This window comes from Silurus meridionalis, chromosome 20, assembly GCF_014805685.1.
Source record: "Silurus meridionalis isolate SWU-2019-XX chromosome 20, ASM1480568v1, whole genome shotgun sequence".
NCBI lineage: Eukaryota > Metazoa > Chordata > Actinopteri > Siluriformes > Siluridae > Silurus > Silurus meridionalis.
In genome coordinates, this window is record NC_060903.1 from 627,634 (window position 1) to 651,236 (window position 23,603).

The 23,603-nt window shown below is 41.8% G+C and overlaps 1 protein-coding gene across 6 annotated transcripts; it reads left to right on the forward strand.

Moving 5' to 3' along the window:
* Positions 1–1,295: 1,295 nt before the first annotated feature.
* Positions 1,296–22,139, forward strand: eif4g1a (eukaryotic translation initiation factor 4 gamma, 1a). Of its 6 annotated transcripts, XM_046876365.1 has the most exons (33): positions 1,296–2,045; positions 4,404–4,477; positions 5,555–5,674; positions 6,010–6,093; positions 7,124–7,156; positions 8,170–8,190; positions 8,956–9,138; positions 9,273–9,372; positions 10,942–11,084; positions 11,280–11,372; positions 11,613–11,691; positions 11,772–12,491; positions 12,687–12,775; positions 13,447–13,636; positions 13,794–13,927; positions 14,044–14,160; positions 14,337–14,705; positions 15,453–15,599; positions 15,849–16,085; positions 16,203–16,307; positions 16,589–16,879; positions 17,030–17,144; positions 17,285–17,399; positions 17,494–17,729; positions 18,218–18,339; positions 18,448–18,620; positions 19,257–19,382; positions 19,737–19,818; positions 20,181–20,279; positions 20,382–20,516; positions 20,889–20,970; positions 21,053–21,193; positions 21,744–22,139. In XM_046876365.1, exons 3-33 carry the CDS (start codon positions 5,600–5,602, stop codon positions 21,923–21,925), a joined length of 4,818 nt encoding a protein of 1,605 aa, XP_046732321.1. In that variant the 5' UTR covers positions 1,296–2,045; positions 4,404–4,477; positions 5,555–5,599; the 3' UTR covers positions 21,926–22,139. The 6 variants fall into 6 exon arrangements, with proteins under 6 accessions (XP_046732321.1, XP_046732322.1, XP_046732323.1 ...); XM_046876366.1 differs by lacking the exon at positions 8,170–8,190 and having other exon boundaries at positions 1,297–2,045; XM_046876367.1 differs by lacking the exons at positions 7,124–7,156; positions 8,170–8,190 and having other exon boundaries at positions 1,297–2,045.
* Positions 22,140–23,603: the final 1,464 nt, after the last annotated feature.

Sequence of the window (23,603 nt, forward strand, 5' to 3'; positions counted from 1 at the left end):
ACCACATTGAGAAGATACAGGAGTGTGTGGTGTTTGTGAAGAAGCACTTTCTGTTTAAATCTGTTCACTTCAATCCGAATTAAAACCTGAAATGTCTCGATTCACAACTGCATCATATCACAAATTAGACCTTTTCAATATGGCCGACGCGCTGACGTAATGGAATAACGGAACCCCACCCCACCTAACCCGGAAGTGTCCATACAACATCCTTGCCCTGACCCAAAAAAACCGGAAGTACACGTACAGCTTCATTAAGCAGCTTTATTTCATCTCTCACCCGCATTCTGACAAACCCCGCCTCCTTCTCCAGGATTGGCTAGGATTGATGCATGGGGAGAAAACTGATTGGACGGTTTTGTGAAACGAACGCGTTTCTGAGATATTCAAATTATTTTCTAAAAACTTGAAAAAAAAAAGTGTGTTTTAAATAAAAATAATGATAGCACAACAATTTAAAGATTAAATTAAGTATTTAATTGCGGTTTAATTATTTATGTTCACCTTTGTTTCTAATATTGAACATAATCTTTTGGTTTCTGCTCCTTTTTCTTATGCATTTATTATTATATGATGAGAATATGAATTTATTCTTGCTTGTTTGGAATCTGTTTAAATAGTTATTTAGATATTTATTTTAGTTATATTCTGTTTACTATCAATATATAATAATTTCATATTCTATATATAATAATATTTAATATATACTGAACATCTGTTATTTCATTCTGGTATTTCTTTAATATTTAATTCACTTATTTGGGGTGTGTATATTTATAATCTCATATTGATTTATTTTTATTATATATCTTATATTATGGCAAATGTGTGTGTGTGTGTGTGTGTGTGTGTGTGTGTGTGCGCAATACCCTTTTGCTGATTGTATTATTTTTGCCATTTTATTTATATTTAATTCAGATTTTGACATTTACCTTGAGTTAATTTTTACCTGTCAGTATTATGAGAAGAGTCTTTACTGTATTATTATATGATATGATATTAATTCTGATTGATTCTGATATTATTATATTGTATATATATATATATATATATGTGCGCGTCTTAGTAACCATGTTTAGTTTTTTCCTCATAATCAGTTATATTTAATGAATAATATTTAATACATTATTTACAGATTTTTATTAGACCAAATAAACGTTTTTTTCACTCTTCAGTTTATTAAAATGTACAATAAATCCAAGCAGCACGTCATAAATGCTAAAACAATAACAACAACAATAAATAAATAAATAAATAAATAAATAAATAAATAATATTACACATGTAAGAATAAAAAATAAGACATTACAGGGGGATTAAATTCTGAAAACGTTTTTAATGCCTCAAAACATGGAGAACTTTTAATTTGTGTATATAAAACAAAAAAGTGGACATTAATATAATGAAATATCGTAAATATAAAACTGAAATAAAATAAATAGATCAATAAATTTAGATCTTTGATTGTTTTTTTCATTTCCGCCTGATCTCCACCGTCCAATCACAGGAACGTTCGCTCAGCCAATCCTAGCGCTGGAGGGGTGTGGCCTGCCCGAATACGGGTGTGGTTAATAAACAGCCGCGGCCCGGTGCGGTGCGTGTGCGGGACCGAAGGGGAACCGAATGGCTCGTGAGGTCCTCGGTGTTTGATCAGAGCAGCGCGCTTCAGTTTCCCCCGCAATCCGACTCCATCCGCGCCTTCAGCATGGACCTCCAGTCCCGAGGCTCGCTTCGGAGACCCCCGGCGTGTCTGTAGAGACTCCAGAGCGCTGAATTGATCCGTTTCTTGAAGCCACACCGGCGATTTTTTGGCCTTTTTTTTCCTCCTCCTGCAGCGCAGTTCGGGGATTTAAACGGAAAGTGACAGCCGCAGAGTTTCTCTCTCACACACACACACACGTGCACACGCGTGTTAGCGCTGACATTCCTGCGTGCGGATCCTCGAGACTCCTGCGTGTGCTGTCCGTGTGTTTAACGGTGTTGGAGACGGAACCGAGCCGGTTCGGAGCGCGCGCACAGAGACAGAGAGCTGCCAGGACACACCGGTGAGTAACACCACCCCCCCCCCAGACCCAGCCTGTGCTAACAGCTAGCTTATCTTAGCATTCCTCATGAGGGCCGGGGAGGGCCCTGACTTACTGCCCCGTCTCTCACACACACACACACACACACACACCCTCAACACCCCCGGGGTGACCCGGACAGAGCCCACCGCACGGAACCGGAACGGGGGCAGAACCGAGCCGAGCTCCAGCTGCTGCGCTTTGCTTCAGCTGCTGCGGCCCGACTTTCATCTTCTTACTGTTTATTCAGAAAGGAAACGATGCAACATTTATTTTCAGTTTGAAGTTCGGAGGCTGCGCTTTGATCTCAGGTGGCGGTTATTTCAATTTAAATGTATCTTTTTTATTTAAACTGGAATGTCAGCGCGTGAGACGGAGCTCGAGTTCACTCACGAGTTCCATCTCTGCTCACGCGCTGACATTCCGGATCCCAAAGCGAAAATAACTCCAGTCCGCGTTTTGCGTCTCCGACGTCATTGCGTCATCGCGGGTGTCTCCGCCCACTGGCTCGAATCGATGAATGACTGCAACTAAAATTATTGGACATTTTCTATTTTAATGTCAAGAAATGGCGGGTATTCACTTCCGGGGTGGGTCGTGACGTGTACGGAAATGTGAGTAGAAACCAAAACCCGGACTGGACTAGTAACCTTATGTTGAGCTAATCGGTTTTGCTAATCATGGCTAACCGGCATTACTTAAACAAAGCTGTATTTAAATGTACATGATGTACATGATAGTGTTGCTATAAAAGTAATATTATGGCGCTTTGTGTTAGAATTGACGCTAAATGCTAATACGTTGGGCGCACGTGAGGGTTTGCCATTGAGCGCGGCTAATCAGTTAGCATTAACAATTAGCCGGTAGACTCGGGCCGCATCTGTAGGCCGCATCCTCAATTTATTTTGACTTACAAATGAGTCAGATGTTCTCACAGTCAATGTGTGTGAAAGTTCGAGACTGTGTGTGAGTGTGAGAGAGAGATCTTGTGCTCCATCGTTACTGAAGCTGAGTGAAATGTGGAGACAGAAGCGTGTCCCTCTGAGCGCCATATGGTTGCTAAGTGCGAAGTTTCTGTGGTTTAGTCTTAAACGGATGTCTGCTCCCTTCTCATGTGCACTCCGTAGGGCGTAAAAACACCGACTTGTACACTATAACTAGTGCACTTTGTAGCAGTGATGCTGCAGTTTGGATGCGGCTGCGCTCTGATGGAAGATTTCTCTGCGCTTTGTGGCAAATTTGAGCACATTTTTAACTGTACATTTAATTTAATTTATTTTACAAAAAAGTTCCTACATTTTTACTCGATGTTGTTCATTTCCCTCATTTTACACTCTTGCTTATGATCTGTGTTTGAGATTAGACATTTTCTGAGGAGAAAAAAAAATGCCTGTGATTTATTAAAAGTAATTTTTTATTTCGTTTTAAAACATTTTTGTTTTAGGTTTTAATTTCATTTGTAATTTTACAGAGAAATCTTTAGGTTTTTTTTGCTGTTGTTGAGAAAAAGACAGAAACACAATCTTCAACCTGATTTACACCTGACATTAGATTTTTACTGGTATTAGATTAGATTTTTACTGACGTTAGATTAGATTTTTGCGGGTGATGTTACATAAATGTAGTTTGTTCTACATTAAACTTCTTTTTGTGATGTAGGAACTACAGACGTTTAAATGCAGACTCAACATTTGAGTGAAAATAAAATTTCTATGTTCTGTAGTTTAGAGTTTATATTCTAGATCAAATTTGACCAAATGGTTGTGAAAAGTACGATTTTCTAGAACCCACACTTTTTATATATATATATATATATATATATATATATATATATATATATATATATATATATATATATATATATATATATATACATACATATACATACACACACACAATTTCTATGAATGTAATGTGTCTTTTTAAATGAAAAGGTTTTAAGAATTCTAGATAAAAATTGTAAAGTAGGAACTACAAAATCTAGATAAATTCTGTACTTCATCGAGGTCCTAGCTACTAGATGGATTCGATCTACATTTTCGGTTTTGTGTTCACACACGTAATTCTAATTAAATACTATATGTTGGTTTTATTTTTACTTTGAAACTTAAAATATCTGTGAAGTATAATTTTCCCAAGTGGGTATCGGAGTGTGTGTGTGTGTGTGTGTGTGTGTGTGAGATGGTGTGGTTTATCCCGTTATCAGTTCACACAGTAAACCCCACCCTCATGACTCCTGTCTCACACACACACTTGTCCTCATTTCCCTTTATTGTTGTAAAATATGATAAAATTATCAGTTTATTTCTTCTAATTGGTTTATTTTTCTCCTCCCTACAGTACAGATTAAGTGAACACTACATCGGGACGCTACTGAGTGTCCAACGAAAGAGCTTAACATCACAGATTCACAGGTACACGACCCAGACGTCCTTTCTTTATTATAATCTTTAAATCTTATAAAACAATCTTATAGATCCTGTATCTAAATGTACAAACTGATTTCTAGCTTCTGTAATGTATCCAGTGTCCCCTCTTTATTTTATTTAGTTTCTGGATTTTATTTTTCCCAGGTTTCTAGATACCAGATCTAATATTTTGTTTCTAGAGCCTTTTGCTGAATGTATGCGCCTCCAGCATTATTTAATTTCTAGTTTCTCTAATTGATCATTTTTCTACACGTCCCATGTAATTTACTCTGGTTTCTTTTTTTTCTTTTTGTATTTGAGATCAATTTCATTTTTTTTATCTACAGTTCACTTCATTTTTGTTACTACTTAGTTTTTAGTCTTAATCTGTCTTAAAAAAAAATAAAATTTCTAGATACTGTATCTAAATGTTTGTACTTCCCACCGCATTAAGTAATTAATTTCTTGATTCTGTAGTACATCTGCTTTCTGGATAAAGTAAATGAACCTGGTTTTGATTTCATTTTAGTTCAATTTAGTTACATTTTTTCCATCTAGTTTTTAGATTCTTTATTTCTAGAGTGATAAATCTAAACTTTATCTAGTTTTTAGATTCTCTATCAAAGTTTAATTTCTACGTTGCAAAACAAACTTGTTCTGTAATTCATCTGCTTTCTAGATACTACGTCATTTCATTCATTAGTGGGTTTTTTTTGTTGTTGTTGCTAATATCTAGATTTTTAAACCAATATCTGGTTTAAATTTTAACCAAAGTTTTGTTTTAAATCATGTGCTACAATCGTGTGTGTGGGTGTGGGTGTGGGTGTGGGTGTGGGTGTGGGTGTGGGTGTGTGGGTGTGGGTGTGTGGGTGTGTGGGTGTGTGGGTGTGGGTGGGTATCGTTGGTAACTTCATGTACTGAAATTGTCCTCCTGTAGACACCAGTGTGTCAGTGGGATAAAGATTTTGCTGACTCAGCGTCTAATGCAAAAAGAAAAGGAAAAAAAGATAAAGAAAAGTCATTTTTGAGTGAAATGTTGTTGTATTACATTGATGGTATTATTGTTGTTGTTGTTGTGTCCAGTTTGGTAGGCAGGTTCGAGACCCTCCTCATGCAGAGCCACGGGAAATGAATAAACCGCCTCAGCCTATCACAGGACCGCCCTCTGTCCCTCACCCCGCCCCCTCACCAGGACTGACGCCGGTGAGGACCAATCATATTACAGTACAGTAAAAGTAGGCGTGTTCACAAGACAGTTTGCTACTGATGCTCATCATTTATAATTGTTTAATTATCATAATTTAAAATAAAACATTTATAATTTTTGGTCACATGATGTTTTGCGATCAGTTCCTCATCCCAGAGACCGACACCAATTAAATATGCTAGCTTTACCTAGCTTCTTGTAACCATGGTAACAGTTCCTGGTTGGGGGGGGTGGGCATTTTTGTGACAAGATGGTCGGATATATTCCTACATGGTGCTGTTGGATGTAAAGTGCATCTGCTGACCTTTGACCTTTCTTCCCTCTCCTGAAGACTGTTTACCCCCCTGGTCAGGCCGCCTCTGTAGTTTTTGCCACTCAGCCTCCACTAATGAACTCTGCACCCCAACCCAGACAGGTATCAACATTTATTCCTTTATTATTCTCATTTTACATCGCCCTTTTTACCATTAATAATTAAAAGATTTGTGAATTTAATTAGAAACTAATGAAGACTTGAACATTATTTTTATTTTTACAAATGTGGTTATTTACATGTCAATGTTAATTTTATTTTTATTAAATATACATTACATTTTAAATACAAATTTCTAAGTTTTAAGTAAGGTTTTGTTCATTTTAATTATATTAATTTTTAAATCATATCCGATATTTTTGTTAATTATGCGAGGGGAAACACTTTTTAATCTTTATTTTTTATATTTAAAAAAAATCTAGAAAACCTTTTGATTTAATGAAAATTGACAGTTTAAATGTTTTCATTTGACAATTATATTCTAATGTGATGCCACACACACACACACACACTCTAATAAGCTCTGCTATTGTGATCGAAGCTAAGCTAACTTTCTGCTCTAACTTCTGCTTCATGTCCGTGAGAGACACGTGTCACGTGAGCGAATGAACTCGTCCTTCTTCCAGTAACGGCGGTTTTATTAAACACACTGATCTTCTTCCTCTCAGAAATAAACTAACTGTTAATCAGAGGCAGGTATTGAAGGGTTTCCATGTTTCCGACTCTGAAAGCCGGAGCGACAGATTTGGAATTTAAAAACGAACATGTCGTAATTCTGCTGTAAATATAATCCTAATAAATCATTTCTAATGAAACATTCCAGGTTTAAATCCAATTCCAGAGTTCCGCACTGATCTTGGATCCAATCCACCAGGTGTCCTGCTATCGGTACGGTTCTGGTACCTGGTGTGTGGCGGGTCTAATCAGGGTCATGGACTAATAAACAACTTTTTATTTAAACCAATTAAGAAAGAGACTAAGTTAATTAAATCATCTTTAATGTGAAACTGTCTTTATTCTGTTACTGGAACGCAGGAATTCGAGTCTCCTTTGCTTCTACCCTTTTGTCTTGACCTTTGACCTCTTTTTCTCTCTCTTCTCCCACCCCCTCCCCCCCACTGCTGTCCTCCAGTTTGCACCAGGGCCTCGTGCTTTACATCAACAGGTACTAACATGATTTAGTGACACACACACACACACACACACACACACACACACACACACACTCCACATCTCTCTGAAATGTATTTATTATATGCTACAAAAAAACTTTACTGAATGAGAATTTTTAGAATCTTTTTTTTTTTTTTTTTCTTTCTGGAAAGAAATGATTAAAATTCTATTAAACCCAAAACAAGAATTTTTAAAAGTCAATTCTAAGAAGTTTGTCTGAAATCTCCAGGACGTGACTGATGACCAGAAATGCGTTTGTTCATCTAAAACACGTTTCCTGGACACGCCGAGACGGCGCCTTTTTGTCCGCGTGACTTTCGGGTTGATTGATTCTGGATCTCGACCCAGACGCCGTTCAGACTGTAGTTAACTGATTAATTGGATCCTTTAGTTAGTAATTTATTGATCATTTTTTAGGTTAATAAACGTGTGTGTGTGTGTGTGTGTGTGTGTGTGTGTGTGTGTGTGTGTGTGTGTGTGTGTGTGTGTGTGTGTGACACGTCATTTTACATCTTGCATTCAATCTGAATCTTTTAATTCTTTAATAATTAATCATTTCCTTTTAAACTTGAGTTAAATAAAGGGGGCATGTTCTAAAGTAATCTTTGTGCATTTTATTTAAAATGCACAATTAAATGAATTAATTTATTTAATGTTTGCATATATTTTAAAAGATGAAAAATTCGGGGCTGTTACTTAAAAAATATTTTGACAGGATTGTAAAATAAATAAATAAATAAAAATAGAATTGATCTCGAAGGAAAGTCCTGTTTTTGTGGGTCAAATTCTAAAAACGTCATGAAGTCGTGAGTTGTGTAATTTTAAAAATCTAAAAAAGAAAAGCTAAATCCAGGTTTTTTTCTTGCTTTATTGTTCATGTGCATCTGCTTGATTATCCGCTGCTGCTAACAGCTCTGTGATTAACGCTGCTCCGTGTTGTCCTCCTTTTCTCTCGCTCTGATCTGATCTGATCTCTGTCTTCTGCTGTGTGGTTTGCGGATGAAGGGTGGATTCAGGTCTCTGCAGGTAAAAGAAAAAAAGGAAAAATGCCTCTATTTCCTCTTCCTCCTTCACTTCTTTCTCTTTGCTTTTGTTCCTTGACGCTGGGCGCTTGCTGTGTGCATGCAGTAGAAACCCGTAATTGTTGAAGCCCAGAACAGCATGCTCCAGGAAAATCATCATCATCATCATCATCATTCAAAAAAAACTTGCGTGTATTTAATTATTTATTTGTGTAGGGCGGATTAAAAAGTCAAAAAATTAAATTTCTTGCATGTCAGGGCTTCTAGACGCGACAAAGATGCATTTTTATTTTTCCAATTAAAAACTTTTAATCCAACGTACAAGAACTTAATTTTTCTTTTCTTGACATTTCAGATATTTTACTTTTTGTGTTTATATACTTGAATAATTTTAATTCATTGCATAATGTGACTAATGTAAAAACTCAATGAATTTTAGCTGAACTCTGAATGATCAATATTAAACATGTGTTTCTGATATTCATCCTTTTTATTTTTCACATTCTGCTCATTTATTTCTTTCAGACCCAAATTTTTTGTTTAACTTTTTATATATTTTTTTTTTTTTTTTCTTTCCCAGGCTTGTTACTGTATTTCTCCAAACAATTCCATTTTCTTTATTGACCTTTTCCCAGTTCAGGTCCCAAAAGTTCCTAAGACTTTAAATGGTATAAGGCTGACTCTCTCTCTCTCTCTCTCTCTCTCTCTCTCTCTCTCTCTCTCTCTCTCTCTCTCTCTCTCTCTCTCTCTCTCTCTCACTCACTCATAGTCGTATTACCCCCGGGGCAGTTTGCAGAATAACGCCCCACGGGTGGCGACCAGTAACCCGTCTCGCCCTGTCCCGCCCCCTCACGTCTACCCCTCGTCCTCACAGATGGTAATGATCCCCCAGCAGCAGATCCCATTCCCACCCAACTCTCAAGGCCACGCCTACTTTATCCAGTCTGGGCAGGTAAGACATACATCTGCATAACGCACATTTACCTCGTGGTCCTAGTGCCACTGTGTTTCACGTGATACCTGCAAACGTGTGTCTTGACCACTTGCTGGATTGATTGATTGATTGGTTGTTTTTCCGTGTCGCAGTACCGTGCACCTTACGTTCACCAGACACAGCAGTATTCTGTGGCCAGCGCCCCGGCCGGCTTTTATACCGGAGCAAACGCAGACTACAGCTCCACGTATGGTAAGAAGCTCTTAGACTCCGCCCCTTTACCTTCGCTCCACTTATCTAAACAGTGCCATCTAGCTAACCAACGCCGCCCCTGCGCTCTTCCTCTCTCTCCCATTTATTTCTTCCTCTCCGTCTTGTCTGACTGTTGCAGGTTCTCTATCCGCCGGTTGTGCTGTTGAAATTTTTTAATATTGTCATTCACTTTCTTACTCTCTTTCTTTTTCTCTCTCTCCTATTCTCTCTCTCTCCCTCCTATTATTTCTCCTATACACTCTCTCTTTCTCTCTCTCTCTCTCTCTCTCTCTCTCTCTCTCTCTCTCTCTCTCCTATTCTTTCTCGCCTTTCCGCTCTGGGCGGAGTTCAGAGGCCGCTCTGGGAGCGAGGGAGAGGCGGGGGGGTGGGGGGAGAGGCGCGGTTCGAGAGAACAGCCGTCTCTCTCATCACGCCGTTCCTCTCACCTCCCACCGCTACTCCGGTGAGTGTGGAACGCAACGCAGGGCTGATTGGGTTTTTATTATTTATATTTATTTATTTATTTAATACTCACAGCATGGACACAACCTTAAACTACCGAAAAACGTTCTGGACGCATTCAAACCCCCTGCTGTCTGACTCCCATAAGACACATGAGGCTGCACACTCTTAATAAATTAGTTCATTAACATGTGAATAAATATACATTATTTATTTTCCAAAAATTTACATTTTAAAATATTTTTTTAATTGGCTAATTGGTTTTACTGCCCCCTGCTGCCTGTGAGATGAACTGCAAGAGTTGTGGGCCCAGGCCTGAAAACAATTTGCTGTAATTATGCAATAATTATTATTTTTAAACATTGCTGTGCCTCATGAGTCATTGTTTGGAGTCGTAGCTCTTATTTATTTGTTTTGCATGTTCTTTATGTACTTATGATTCCTGTAGCCAGTTGCACCGACACTATTGATCCATCAGACAAAAATGTACTGTTCTGGATTGTGATTGGTCAGAATTAAAGGTGTTGAATAACTGTTTATAATGGCAGCTCAGGCAGTAGTGCAGATTTATATTAATATATTTATTTATTTTAATCCTTGGAGGTTTTTTGGAAGGTCTTGTTTATGGAGTCTTAACGTATGTCTTCCAATGTTCCAGATAAAACATTTTCAGGATGAAGGGAGTTTTTGAGTTTTCTCTGTTAGCTTTTTGTCTTAATAAACAGACTGGTGAGGAAAGGAGCATTTATAGCTGCTATAACATTATGCTGTAAGAAACAGGAACTAATTATTGAATGTTCTGTCGCTTGATGTACTGTTTCAGATTCATTGGTACAACTGGCTACACTTTCATTTTTTTTACCCTCTAATTTATGTTTATTTGTTTTTCATGAATTTAATTGTTCAGACTCGCCACTTGCATGTGGTTGAATCCATGATGCAGGTGGAAGTAAACTTTTATTTATTTTTTTTCCCCCCTCAAATTTAGAATTTTGAAATGAGTGAGCAACCCTGCATTGTGGACTTGGATTGAACCTGACGCCTCCGTAAATTACCTTTTAATGAAAATATGATCATGTTGTGTACATTTTCTTCTCTTCTCTCCAGCTGGAGCGTATTATCCTGCTCAAGCTCAGTACCAATCTTCTGTGCCCACCGCGCAAGTCATGATGAACCCCGCCCAGCAGCAACAGGCCCCGCCCCCTCCACAGCAAGCCCCGCCCCCACAACACAAACGGGAGCGCAAACAGGTGACGAATAAAAGTTTAGACTCAAAGATGATTGTTTTACCGAGAGATTGTGGGGAAAAAAAAACGGAAAATGAGAATAAATGATCAAAATGGAAATTAATTCAAATTAAATTAATGGGAATTTTCTTGTTTCTTAAAGCTTCATGCTTTAATTCCCGTAATAATAATAATTTTGGGTTATTTATGGTGCTCCAGATTAGAATACGAGACCCCAACCAGGGAGGACGTGACATCACTGAGGAGATCATGTCTGGAGGAAGGAGCACATCTACGCCCACGCCTCCTCATGTAAGCTTTAAAGATGTAGATTTTATTCGAAGACACCGACCACGAAACGCTAACGGTGTTTAATACGGCGGAGCTTTAAATAATAAAATAAATTCAATTTAGAATATAAAACAGCTGCCTGGTTTGAGGGTCACCACCATCAGGTTTCAGATTTTAATAGTCTTATCCAGGCCATTTTTGCAGCATGTTTCCGAAATGTTGTAGAAGGTGAGATAATTCTCGTCTCTCGTTCTCTCTCAGTCTGTGGAGGTCGGGGGTTTGGTCCAGACGAACGGTGAAAACGCGACCCCTGCAGTCGCTGCTCCGGCGGTCCGACTCGGTAATCGCACCTTTCATTTGAATAATTTGTAATCACTTTAATCCAGGTCTTTTAACGCGATCTCCTTGTGCGTTGTTCAGACGATGGTGGGACGTCCTCGAGTCCTGCAGCTCCGTCCTCGACTCCTCCTCCTTCTCTTCCTCCTCCTTCTTCAGACCCCTCCCCCGAGCCGAAGCCCGTCCAGGAAGTCCTCGTTGCTCCGGCACTCCCTGTTCCTCCAGAACAAACCGAAGATGTGGTTTCAGAGCCGTCCCCGTCCTCGTCTCCCACCCCTACCGCGCTCCTCACAGAGCCCACGACGGCCGACATCACAGACGCCCCTGTGCCTCCTCCTGAAACCACTCCTCAAGATGAAGAGGTGGAGGAGCTGAACGGCGCCGCCCCAGCCGAACAGGAGTGCCCTCGCGCAGACAGCACCGAGCCGGAAAAGGAAACCGAGTCGTGCGTCGAAACGCCGCTCCCTGACGCGCCCTGCAACGCTGCACCTGCTGAAGAGGACACGCCCCCTGTAGCTCCGGCGGCCAATGGCGAGACGGAGTGCCGCGAGGTCACGCCGACACCAGCGCCTGAAGACGTGCCCGTGTCTGAGCTCGAGAGCATCCCGGTGTCAAACGGTCTTCCTCAGGAGTCCACAGAGCTGCAAGACGAGCAACTCGAGGCAGAACCGGAGCCGGCAGCCGAACCCGAGGTGATCAAGGTCCAGGAACATGATGCAAAAACATCTGCTTCTGCAGATGAGGAGGAGGACGAGGGCGGAGTGGAGGAGGAGCCCGCTCCGGTCGAGGAGACGACTATGCAAGGTGAGCAGACGTGTTTTTATTTTTAAATCATGAATTTTTAGATATTAAATGTTTGAAATAAAATGCAGACGTAAACGTTTTGTTCTTCAGTAGTAACTTATACAGCAATGTTTAAACTTCTCATTTCTCAGAGTCTGGTGTTGCTCAGGAAACACGTTTCTGTGTAGGTTTTGATTATTTATTTTATTTTTTCAGCTGTTCTGTCCATGCCAAGGAAGAAGAAGCTGAAGAAAAGCGATCTGAATAATAAAGTGGTTGGAGACATGTTGGACGCCTATAAAGAGGTTTGGACTTCTAGTCTTTTGTTTATTATTGGTAAAAGATGCAGTGGTGTGGTTTTGATGGAGATGAAAATAAACAGCCACTGTGATAAACCTGAGGATCCTGTTTCTAACCTGATCTCCAGCCAACATCACCTGGTCAGCCTGGTTCCTGTTGTTTACCTGGTCTCCACCAGGTCTCAGTTCCTCCTCAGGCCTTCCCATGGTCCTGGTTTCTAACTTGTTCTCCACCCGCAGGGTTCCTGTTTCTCGCCACTACCATCAGGTCCTACATGAATGTCATGTTCTGCTTTGTGCCCCCTTCATTTCATAAAATCTCTAGTTAATTAATATAGAAAATGAAACTAAAATTAAGTGGAATATAAATTGGACACTAATCAGTGTGTTTTTCTGATTAACTACAAAAATGCCAAAAACTGGTCGAGATCTTTTCTGCCCCGTCTCTCACTGGTCCTGATTCTAGTCTGCTCCTGATCTAGTAAAGCTTTTATACGTTCTTTAATTAGAATACATCATCGGTTCCGCCTCTTAACGAGCGCAGTGTTAAAGTTTACGGTTCTTTACCGTGAGGGATGAACTGGAGAAGCAGTAACTGGACGTAGTTGCTGATGTTTTACAGGATTGTGGAATATTTTTTATTTTTTTTTTTGTAATCAAATTTTTTTTTTTTTCAGCCCGAGGAGAAGGAACTTGCTCCCGAGCCGGCTGCCGTCGAGGCCCCGCCCTCTGAGCCCTGCCCCGCCCCATCTCCTCCCTCTGAGGAGACTGAGGAGACGTGGGAGGAAAAAGAGGACAAAATGGACACTGAGAACACTGAGCCTGGGATTGAGAAAGCAGTGGAGCAGAAATATCAGTATAAAGAGGGTGAGGGACGAACAGGTCACTGTCCACATGTATTTTTAGATGTTTATTACACGTTGGGTTCAGTGATCATCTGATCATCTATGTCTGATTCAGCTGCAGGGTTTTATGTGTCTGTTTAACGTGATTGATTTCCCCCCCACACGTGTGCTGTTTTTAGAGCACTGGAAGCCCATTAATCCGGAGGAGAAGAAGAGCTACGATCGGGAATTCCTGCTGCGCTTCCAGTTCATCAGCGCCAGCATGAACAAACCTGAGGGTCTCCCTCACATCACAGACGTGGTTCTGGAGAAGGTAAACGCCACATTTACGCCACCATGTTAATGACTGAAGCTTCTGTAGCACAGACGTGACGTAATGAAGAGAAAAATAATCCACTTCCTTCTCTTTTGTCCCTGTTTGATTGTCAGGCTAATAAAACGCCGCTGCGGCCGTTGGACCCGAGCCGCCTGATGAACTGCGGGCCCGATTTTACACCTTCCTTCGCTAATCTGGGCCGAGCGCCACTTTTAGGAGGACGAGGACCTGTAAGTCTTACAAAAGAAAACGAGTAATGACTTTTTTTTTGTCATAAATCAGTTGGAACTGAACTGCTCCGACTTCATCACTTGTGTTTCGTTCGTGACGCTGGTGTGATTTGTACTCTTGTGTTTAGGTTTAAATTTTATCGTAAATTAATTTGATTATTGAATCCCCCCTCCAGCCACCAGGGCCGCGCCGCTCTCAGCAGGGTCAGCGTAAAGAGCCACGCAAGATCATCGCCAGCATGTCGCTGAACGACGACGTGCAGCTGAACAAGGCGGAGAAAGCCTGGAAGCCCACGGTGAAGAAGAGTCGCGCCGAAGAGGAAGACTCCGACACTCTGAAGACCCAGGACCTGTTCCGCAGAGTGCGCAGCATCCTGAACAAACTCACGCCGCAGATGTTCCAGCAGCTCATGAAGCAGGTCACTGAGCTGACCATCGACACCGAGGAGAGACTCAAAGGGGTCATCGACCTCATATTCGAAAAAGCCATTTCTGAACCCAGCTTTTCAGTCGCGTACGCCAACATGTGCCGCTGCCTTATGGGGGTGAGAGATTAACGTTTTTATATATTTATACCACAGCATATCAAATTAACACACACTTTTATTTCTTCTAGATTTGCAAAACCAAATGTCACACTCAGGATGTGATCACCTTAATGTCACAGAGTTTAGTGTTTCTAGATATAAAGACATTTAAATGTATATCTTAAACACTGCACCCATGTGGATTCTCCGAGCTCAGACTTTTCTTTAATATTTACATTAAATGAGAGCTTGAGACACATCCATCATTACATAAAACATCTGCGTGATTTTTTTTTTTTTAATATATATATTTGGAAGTGTATATTTTAAATTAAGTGCAATTACTAAGTGTAGTAGCTTCAGGACACCACAAGGGGGAGACAGAACGTAGAGCGTAAAGCCGACTTGACTGGATAATTTATCACGCTTCTGACGCGTAATACAGCACCATCTAGTGGCTATTCCTGGTGTTGTGTGGGCGCGTTGTTTAAGGGTTTTTTTTTTTACGTTCCTGTACACCAGAGCTTCAGTAGCTACAGATTATATTTTGAAAAATATAAATAGTTTGTAGATGTTTAAGGTTTAATGTTCTCGGGTTTCTTGCTCCTGAGGTTTGTTAGGTCTGGGACACGCCCACAATGGATTGATGATTTTGTGTGGGGCTCAGATTAACACTGATGTGATCATGAAAGATGTTACTGTGAAGTGAAATAAGACGACCTAGGATTAATCTTTACGTATGTGTGTGTGTTTTCGCTTATCCAGCTGAAAGTCCCCACCACAGACAAACCGGGAGCCACTGTGAATTTCCGCAAACTGCTGCTGAATCGCTGCCAAAAAGAATTTGAGAAGGACAAGGACGATGATGAGATCTTCGAGCAGAAGCAGAAGGAGCTGGATGCTGCCAAGGAGGTGCTGCACACTCGACATTTCTCTCACATACACTTAAGAACTGATCAAATGAGTTTCATTCATTCAAGACAAAATGTAGATTTATAAGTGTAAAAAGTCTGCCAGTGCGTTTTATTTATTTATTTATTTATTTATTTATTTTCTCTCTGTGTAGAATACAGAGCTCCATTTCGTTATGCGTCTAAAAAATGTACTTTCTGTTCGTATATGAAAGAATTCTGATTGTAATAAACTGCGCTTTTCCCGCAGGATGAAGTTAATAAGCGGTTGAAAGAAGAGCTGGTGGAAGCGAAGGATCAGGCTCGCCGCCGTTCCCTCGGGAACATCAAGTTCATCGGAGAGCTGTTTAAGCTGAAGATGCTGACGGAGCCGATCATGCACGACTGCATCGTCAAGCTGCTGAAGAACCACGACGAGGAGAGTCTCGAGTGTCTCTGCAGGCTTCTGTCCACCATCGGCAAGGACCTGGACTTCGAGAAGGCTAAGGTATAACACGCGCGCACACACACACACCTTAAGGATCTTCAGTCATGTTCCTGTAAAGGTTCTTACACTTCTATTTAATTTGGTGTGTGTGTGTGTGTGTGTGTGTGTGTGTCGTAGCCCCGTATGGACCAGTACTTCCACCAAATGGAGAAGATAATAAAGGAGAGAAAAACGTCATCGAGGATCCGCTTCATGCTGCAGGACGTGTTGGACCTGAGAAGAGTAAAGAACTTTACGTTGTTTTCTGAACACATTACAGAATGTTTGAGTAGTGCGTCTGAATTAACGAGTTAAAGACACGCAAATCATTAACGCCACTGGTTTTACTGACGTGTGATTAACGTGCGTTTCTGTTTGATCTTTAAATATAAATCAATAAATATAAAGGAGGTGAAATTACCGGATCAGAACCGGGTCAGATCCTGATCTGTGACTGGTGGAAGTTTGTTGTTGTTCTATTGGGACGTTGACGTTCCTGCGTCTGATCCTCCTCGACCTTACAGAATAACTGGGTTCCACGCCGAGGTGATCAGGGCCCCAAAACCATCGACCAGATCCACAAAGAGGCGGAGCTGGAGGAACACCGGGAGCAGATTAAAGTGCAGCAGCAGCTCCTGTCCAAGAAAGACACTGGTCGAGGAAGAGGAGGAGGAGGAGGTGGTGGTGGTGGAGGAGGAGGAAGTGGAGGAGGAGGAGGGGGAAGAATGAACCAGCCTCAGGACGAGGGCTGGAACACGGTACCGATCAGCAAGAACCGGCCCATCGACACATCCCGCCTCAGCAAGATCACCAAGGTACTGAACCTTCTCCAGAAGCATGTGAGAAGTGGAGTTTTGTGAAAGTTGAAGTTGAGGGTGATCCTTCAGGTTTAGTGTAAGAAGCTGAAAAGCCCAAAATAACGACTCGTGTTTATTGATAAACAAACAAATGTGTAACACTTTCAGCCTGGAGCTTTGGATTTCAACAATCAGCTTCTTGCCCCTGGAGGAAAGGGATCATGGGGCAGTTGGGGGAAAGGGAGCAGCGGTGGATCTGGATCCAAAACCAGCACTGAACAGGGTATTTATAAGTCCTTCATCTCTTTAATTTAAGAGTTAAATGAATTTTGTTTGTACCTTCTGAACCTGAACACGTGATCATCTGCACAGCTTCTCAACTCAAAACCTCGTTCTGACTGATTTATTCCTCTGATTAAACAGACGCAGGACGACCGGCTACGAGCACGCTGAACCGTTTCTCTGCTCTTCAGCAGTCAGGACCTTCATCCACATCGTCCTCATCTTCACTGGACTCCGAGCGCAGAGTTCCTCAAAGGCAAGTGTACAACGTCTGCACCGTTTCCTCATCTTTCATCAGATCTCAGAACACTTCGTGATTTTCTCCATTGTGTGTGTTTTGGGGTGAACAGGAGCAGCTCGAGTCGAGACCGCAGCGAGAGGGACCGCTTCGATCGTTTGGACCGGCGGGACAGCCGCGAGGACCGAGACCGAGGTCTGGATAAGACTCGAGTCCCCGTCACTAAACGCAGCTTCAGCAGGGAGAGCGCGGACCGGTCCCGGGCCGCAGACGTGCGCCGCGTCGCTAGCATGACTGACGAGCGGGAACGCGGTAGCCGAGACAGAACCGCCAGCCGAGAGACAGCGGGTAAGGACACGGGGTTACTGCTACTGTTTATTACCGAATATCCATAATCAATAAAATCTCATTATATCTGAGGACTACAGTTCAGTCTTCAACCACTTGGGGGCGTGCTTTATAAAATAAATAATTCTCACAGCACCACTAATTATATTTAAATTAGGTTAGTTTTGTATTAATTTAGATAGAAATTCTGTAAAAAAATTATAATTATATAAATATTTATTTAATGTATCTAAATAATTATTTAATATTCATTTGAATGAAAAATAAATCAGGGTGGATATAATGCATGTCTTTATTTTTTACTATTTTTATACTTTTCGGGTTTTTTTTTTTATTTTCATACTTTTACTTTACTTTTCTTTTATGCTGGACTTTAATTCTGATTGTTTCTGAATCACGGACCGGGTGTTGAGTACATTCTGCTGCACGTTGTACAGTTGCACGTCTGTGTTTGTGAATGATGACGTAGTGTATATTGTGTTTATCAGTAAAACGTGAGTCGGCTCCGACGCCGCCGCCCGCTCCGAGTAAACCCACCCTGAGTGAGGAGGAAGTGGAGAAGAAATCTACTGCCATCGTCGAGGAGTATCTCCACATCAATGACCTGAAGGTATCTACTGCAGCTTTTACATTTTACACAGCGCTGGATTTAAACGGAGACGTGTGACGAGATGTAGCGCTCTCTCATATCTCCTGCCTTTCCTCTACCTTCCTGTAGGAGGCAGTACAGTGTGTACAGGAGCTGAACAGCACGTCTGTGCTCTTCGTGTTCGTGCGTAACGCCGTGGAGTCGACCCTCGAGCGCAGCACCATCGCCCGTGAGCACATGGGCCTCCTGCTGCACAAACTGATCAGCGCTGCAATCTTACCTCCGGAGCAGTACTACAAAGGGTGAGGGTTCATCACGCACGTTCAGAGTTCCTCCATGTTGCTTCATGTAGATGTTTTGCAGTAGATGTCTTTCTCTGTGGATAATTATGACGTGTACCGGGTGTGTAGGTCACTGATGGAGGCTGGTTTGGATTGAGGAACTGCTTTTGTGCTCGTTAAGTAGATCAGACATGTCTCGGATGCATTACGAGCGAGAGTTCTGAGAATCAGATTATAAACGTTCCTGAGAGAGAGAGAGACACACACACACACACACACACACACACACACACACACACACACACGCTTCCTCCCTGAATGCTGATCCTCATAAACTCGTGACTCGCTGACGGGTTAATTACAGCCCTCACGTCCCGTAATCACTGTGTATTAATCCCACCTCGTTAACACTCGTTAGAGTACACCTGAGTGTTTATACACACACACACACACACACACACACACACACACACACACACACACACACACACGTGTTTATCCTGTTTCCAGTACAGAACCTTTTTTTTTTTTTTTTTTTTTATGGGATGAAAAGAAAAATGAATTTATTGCGAGACACAAAATGAAGGGATCAAAACGTCCACAGTGCAGATTTACAGATTTGACCTGCACCCTTTATGAAATTGTCTGTGGTTTCAGGCTTCAGGAGATTCTGGAGGTGGCTGATGACATGGCCATCGACATCCCCCACATCTGGCTGTACCTGGCGGAAATCATCACACCTGTAGTGCGTGACGGAGGAATCCCAATGGGGCCGCTCTTTAGGTGAGCGTCTTTATTTCACACGCGAACTTCTGCTGGACGACACGTCAGACTCGAAACCCGGCGTCCTGATCTGCGTATCAAATCAGACCTGATCAATCAAATCCAGAACTCTGGAACTCCATTCGGGATGTTTACGTTTCCAACACTCAGGTTACAGAAGTGTGTGTGTGTGATTTTTGTTTGTTGCTGCTGACCACAGAACACACGGTCATGCGTACAAAAACACACAACGTGGCTGAGAGACGTGTCGTGTGTAGTGGAACATTTTTAATCACATTCACAAGGACACAAGATTTAGATGTTTGTTTCTTTAGTCCTCATTCACATCGTGTGTGTGTGTGTGTGTGTGTACAGAGAGGTGGTCAAGCCGTTGCTGCCAATAGGAAAAGCTGCAGTGCTGCTGGTTCACATCATCAACCTGCTCTGTAAAGGCCTGGTACGTCTCTCTCTCTCTCTTGTGCTCTCTCTCTCTCTCTCTCTCTCTCTCTCTCTCTCTCTCTCTCTCTCTCTCTCTCATTCTCTCTCTCTTGTGCTCTCTCTCTCTCTCTCTCTCTCTCTCTCTCTCTCTCCCTTTATCCATCTAGCTTTCTGTTTCTCTCTGATGATTAGAGATGATGACTGAACGTTTTGAACACTTACTGGTTAATATTAATAAATATATATAATAATGTTGTAAATTTAAAATAAAACGCGTCTTACCGCGTTCTTCTCAGCGCTGCACGTGTGTATGATAAGGCCACGTGCGAGGCGTCTGAACGTCCAGGCGTTAATATCTTATCTTTTTGATACTGTTTGCAGAGTAACAAAAAAGTGGGCACTTTGTGGACGGAGGCCGGACTCAACTGGAAGGACTTCCTGCCCGAGGATGAGGACGTCAACAAATTTGTGACAGAACAGGTAACGTGGGTTTTTTTTTTTTTTTTTTTTTTTTCCCCCCTGTTTCACCTTATTGCTTTTTTTTTTTTTCTGTCTGGACATTGACCTGATTTGTGTTTGTAGAAAATGGAGTTTACGCTGGGGGAGGAATCTGAGAAGCCGAGTAAGAAAGAGCTGAGCGCAGAGGAGCTGAGCAAGAGCCTCGAGCGACTGATTCAGGACAAAGCCGACAACCAGAGAATCCATGACTGGGTGGAGGTAAACCCTGAGTGCAGGCTGTGTCTCAATCGCATTAAAGAATTAACGATAGCGATCGACCCATTCATCGATAGTTGATTGCTCACGGTTATGTCTGATGCTAGCACAGCTGAGAAGGTCTGCTTTCTTTACGAGAGCGGCCTCTAGAGGTGAATCTCTGATGCTGCGTGCTGCACAGAGAAGCACTATTACCACTGTTACTGTGACCCTCTAACTGAAACACGGCACTTTGAGCATCTGTACATGATGATGACTGGTGCTGCTTTCTGCTGGTGTGATGACTAAAATGAGTGCACAGAGAAATTGTGGTGTTTGGAAAAAGTGCTAAACAGTTGATCAGAATGTGAGAAAAGAATTGTGTTGTTTGTACAGGCGAATCTGGATGAGCAGCAGATGACCTCCAGCTCATTCATCCGAGCGCTGATGACCTCAGTGTGCCAAGCGGCGGTCATCTGTGAGTGATGCACCTTTTAGATTTTTATTTCATTTTAAATGGATTCTCTGTTGCTCATCCGAGTTTGCGTAACATTCCTCAGGTGAGAACCCGTATAAGGTGGACATGGATCAGATCATCCAGAGGGCCAAGCTGCTGCAGAAGTACCTGGTGGATGAGCAGAAGGAGCTGCAGGCGCTCTACGCTCTCCAGGCTCTCATGGTGCGACTGGAGCAACCGGCCAGTGAGTACAATCTCAGGTTCTGATCGGGTCGGGGGGGACGGGTTGGGGGGGGCGGAGGGGTTTCCATAGCAACAGTTTATTAACAGGGATTAATTCACTAACAGACAAAAATAATTATGTAGAGCATCTCAGTGTCAGAGCTGTAATTTAGTCATAAGATGCATTTGTTTGAAGCAGAGAGAAGCAGATAAGGGAAGGAGTGTTTATAGCTGCTATAACGTAAGTGACAGCACTCATTAAATGTAGCTGTAAAAGGATAAAAAGTATCTTTTAATAAATACATTTTATTGTATTTAACAGTGTAAGAGGAATAAGTGGAGGTGGGAGCTATATCGTTAAGGCATTAGATCTGAAGCTCATGAGTTCAAATCCCAGTCACACCAAGCTGCCACTCCTGGGCCCCTGAGCAAGGCCCTTAACCCAAACTGATTATTTGAATGAATGAATGAAGGATGCAAGTCATAGTGGATGAAGTCCAAATGCCTTAAATGTTAAATAATCCTCGCTCTCTCCCTCCCTCTCTCTCCCCCCCTCTCTCTCTCTCTCTCAGATCTTCTCCGGATGTTCTTCGACACTCTGTACGACGAGGACGTGATCAAGGAGGAAGCGTTCTATAAATGGGAGTCTAGTAAAGACCCAGCCGAGCAGGTGGGCAAGGGCGTGGCCCTCAAATCCGTCACGGCGTTCTTCACCTGGCTGCGAGAGGCAGAGGACGAGTCGGATAACAGCTAAAAGCAGAAGGACGCCCCCTTCAGCCCGGGAGCCGTACTGCGCCGAGGGGAAACGGACTCTACTACAGAAACCTATCAGAACTTGAAACTCGTTTAGACTCGATGACAGGCGACGGACACGGGCTACAATCATTTCTCTTCTTTACTCGTTTTTGAAAATAAATTAACAATAAAGGTTTTTTTTTCCTCCTTCAGCGTGGGGGGAGAAACGCAAATGATTTTTATGATTGCTTTAATGGTTGTAGTCGAGCTGACAGATTATTATTATTTTTGAAAATAGTACACGACCCCTTACTTTCTTTGTGCTGCTCATAAATAACCCATGCAGTGTAGATTTATACGCAGCGATGTGAATACGCACGTAAATACGAGGCGTCAGTGCAGCCATGCCTTTAACTCTCTAATAGATTGAGTCTCTCTCTCACGTACGTAGGAAAGCTGGTGTTATTTTTTTTACGTGAGAATGACACTCGTGTGGATCGAGTGTTCGACAGCCGTAAGGTTTTTTTTTTTCTTCTTCCTGTTTGCTGTAAGAGCAGACGTTGATCAGGATTAATAGGGATGATCTTTGACCCTTTTGACCTTGTGCTGCTGGAGAAGGGTCACCATGCTTCCTTCTAAGCCATCTCTCTGTCCTCTCTTTCTTTCACTATTACGCTCTGCATTTTTACCTCTTGGTGTGTGTGGGGTGTAGTAACGCTCCCCCCACCCCCCCCACTCGACCTTGACCACACCCCCTTTTGTGGTCAAGCGACGCCTTCGCCATTTTTTATAAGAAAAATAATAATCATTTATTAAAGAAGAAAACTTGAACACAAAGTCATCCAATTAAAAAAAAACGCGCCTGAGACCGGAATGATCCGAAAAGCCTTTTCTACTCACGAGCGAAGTGGGAAACACATTTCAGGAGAAGTTCTGTACATATATATACATGAAAACTTTTTTTTTTTTTTTTTCTCCCAAGATACTAAAAATAAATGTTGTTTAATGCCATACTTTTTTTTTTTTTTTTTTTTTCCGTTCCCAGAGAGAGAGAGAATTTGCAGGTTTTTTCTTGTATTCTATATTTAAGATTTGTTTTGTTTTTTTCTTCTTCCAGGTGAGAGGTGCTCAATAATCCACTGATTACAGTTTTATGGGGGAAAAAAATTTAATGTAAATATTTTTGTTGCTTTTCTTTATTATTTAATGCTTCTTTCACATCAGAAACTGGAAAAAAGCGCAGAGGAAACACCGATGAAAATAAAAGACTATGAACTCAAAGCGTCTGGGCGTTGAAGCACACGTGCGTCACGTGAGGGGGTGGTGGTTTATTTTGGCTTTTGTTTTGGAAGACTTGACTGACACGGAGATGGAAAACCTCGTCGTCGTCCTGTTTCAGCTACGAGGAATTTTTGCTTCGTGAACATGTAAAGGGCATGTAAACATGAGATTGTACTCAGAATTAATCTAATATAAAAGTTCACCGTGCCTTCTGTCTCCTCAGATATTTTTATTTGATTTCACTTCTAAAGCCTCTGGAAGCTCGAGGGTTCTCACCTCCCAGTGGTTTTTACTGATTATTCCTTATATGGTCACAGGAAGTAAAAGCTTCTATTGTAGATGAAACTTTGGATCTTGTGAGGGTCATGTGACTGCGTGAACATGCAGACATTGTAAGACACGCCAATCAAATCTTG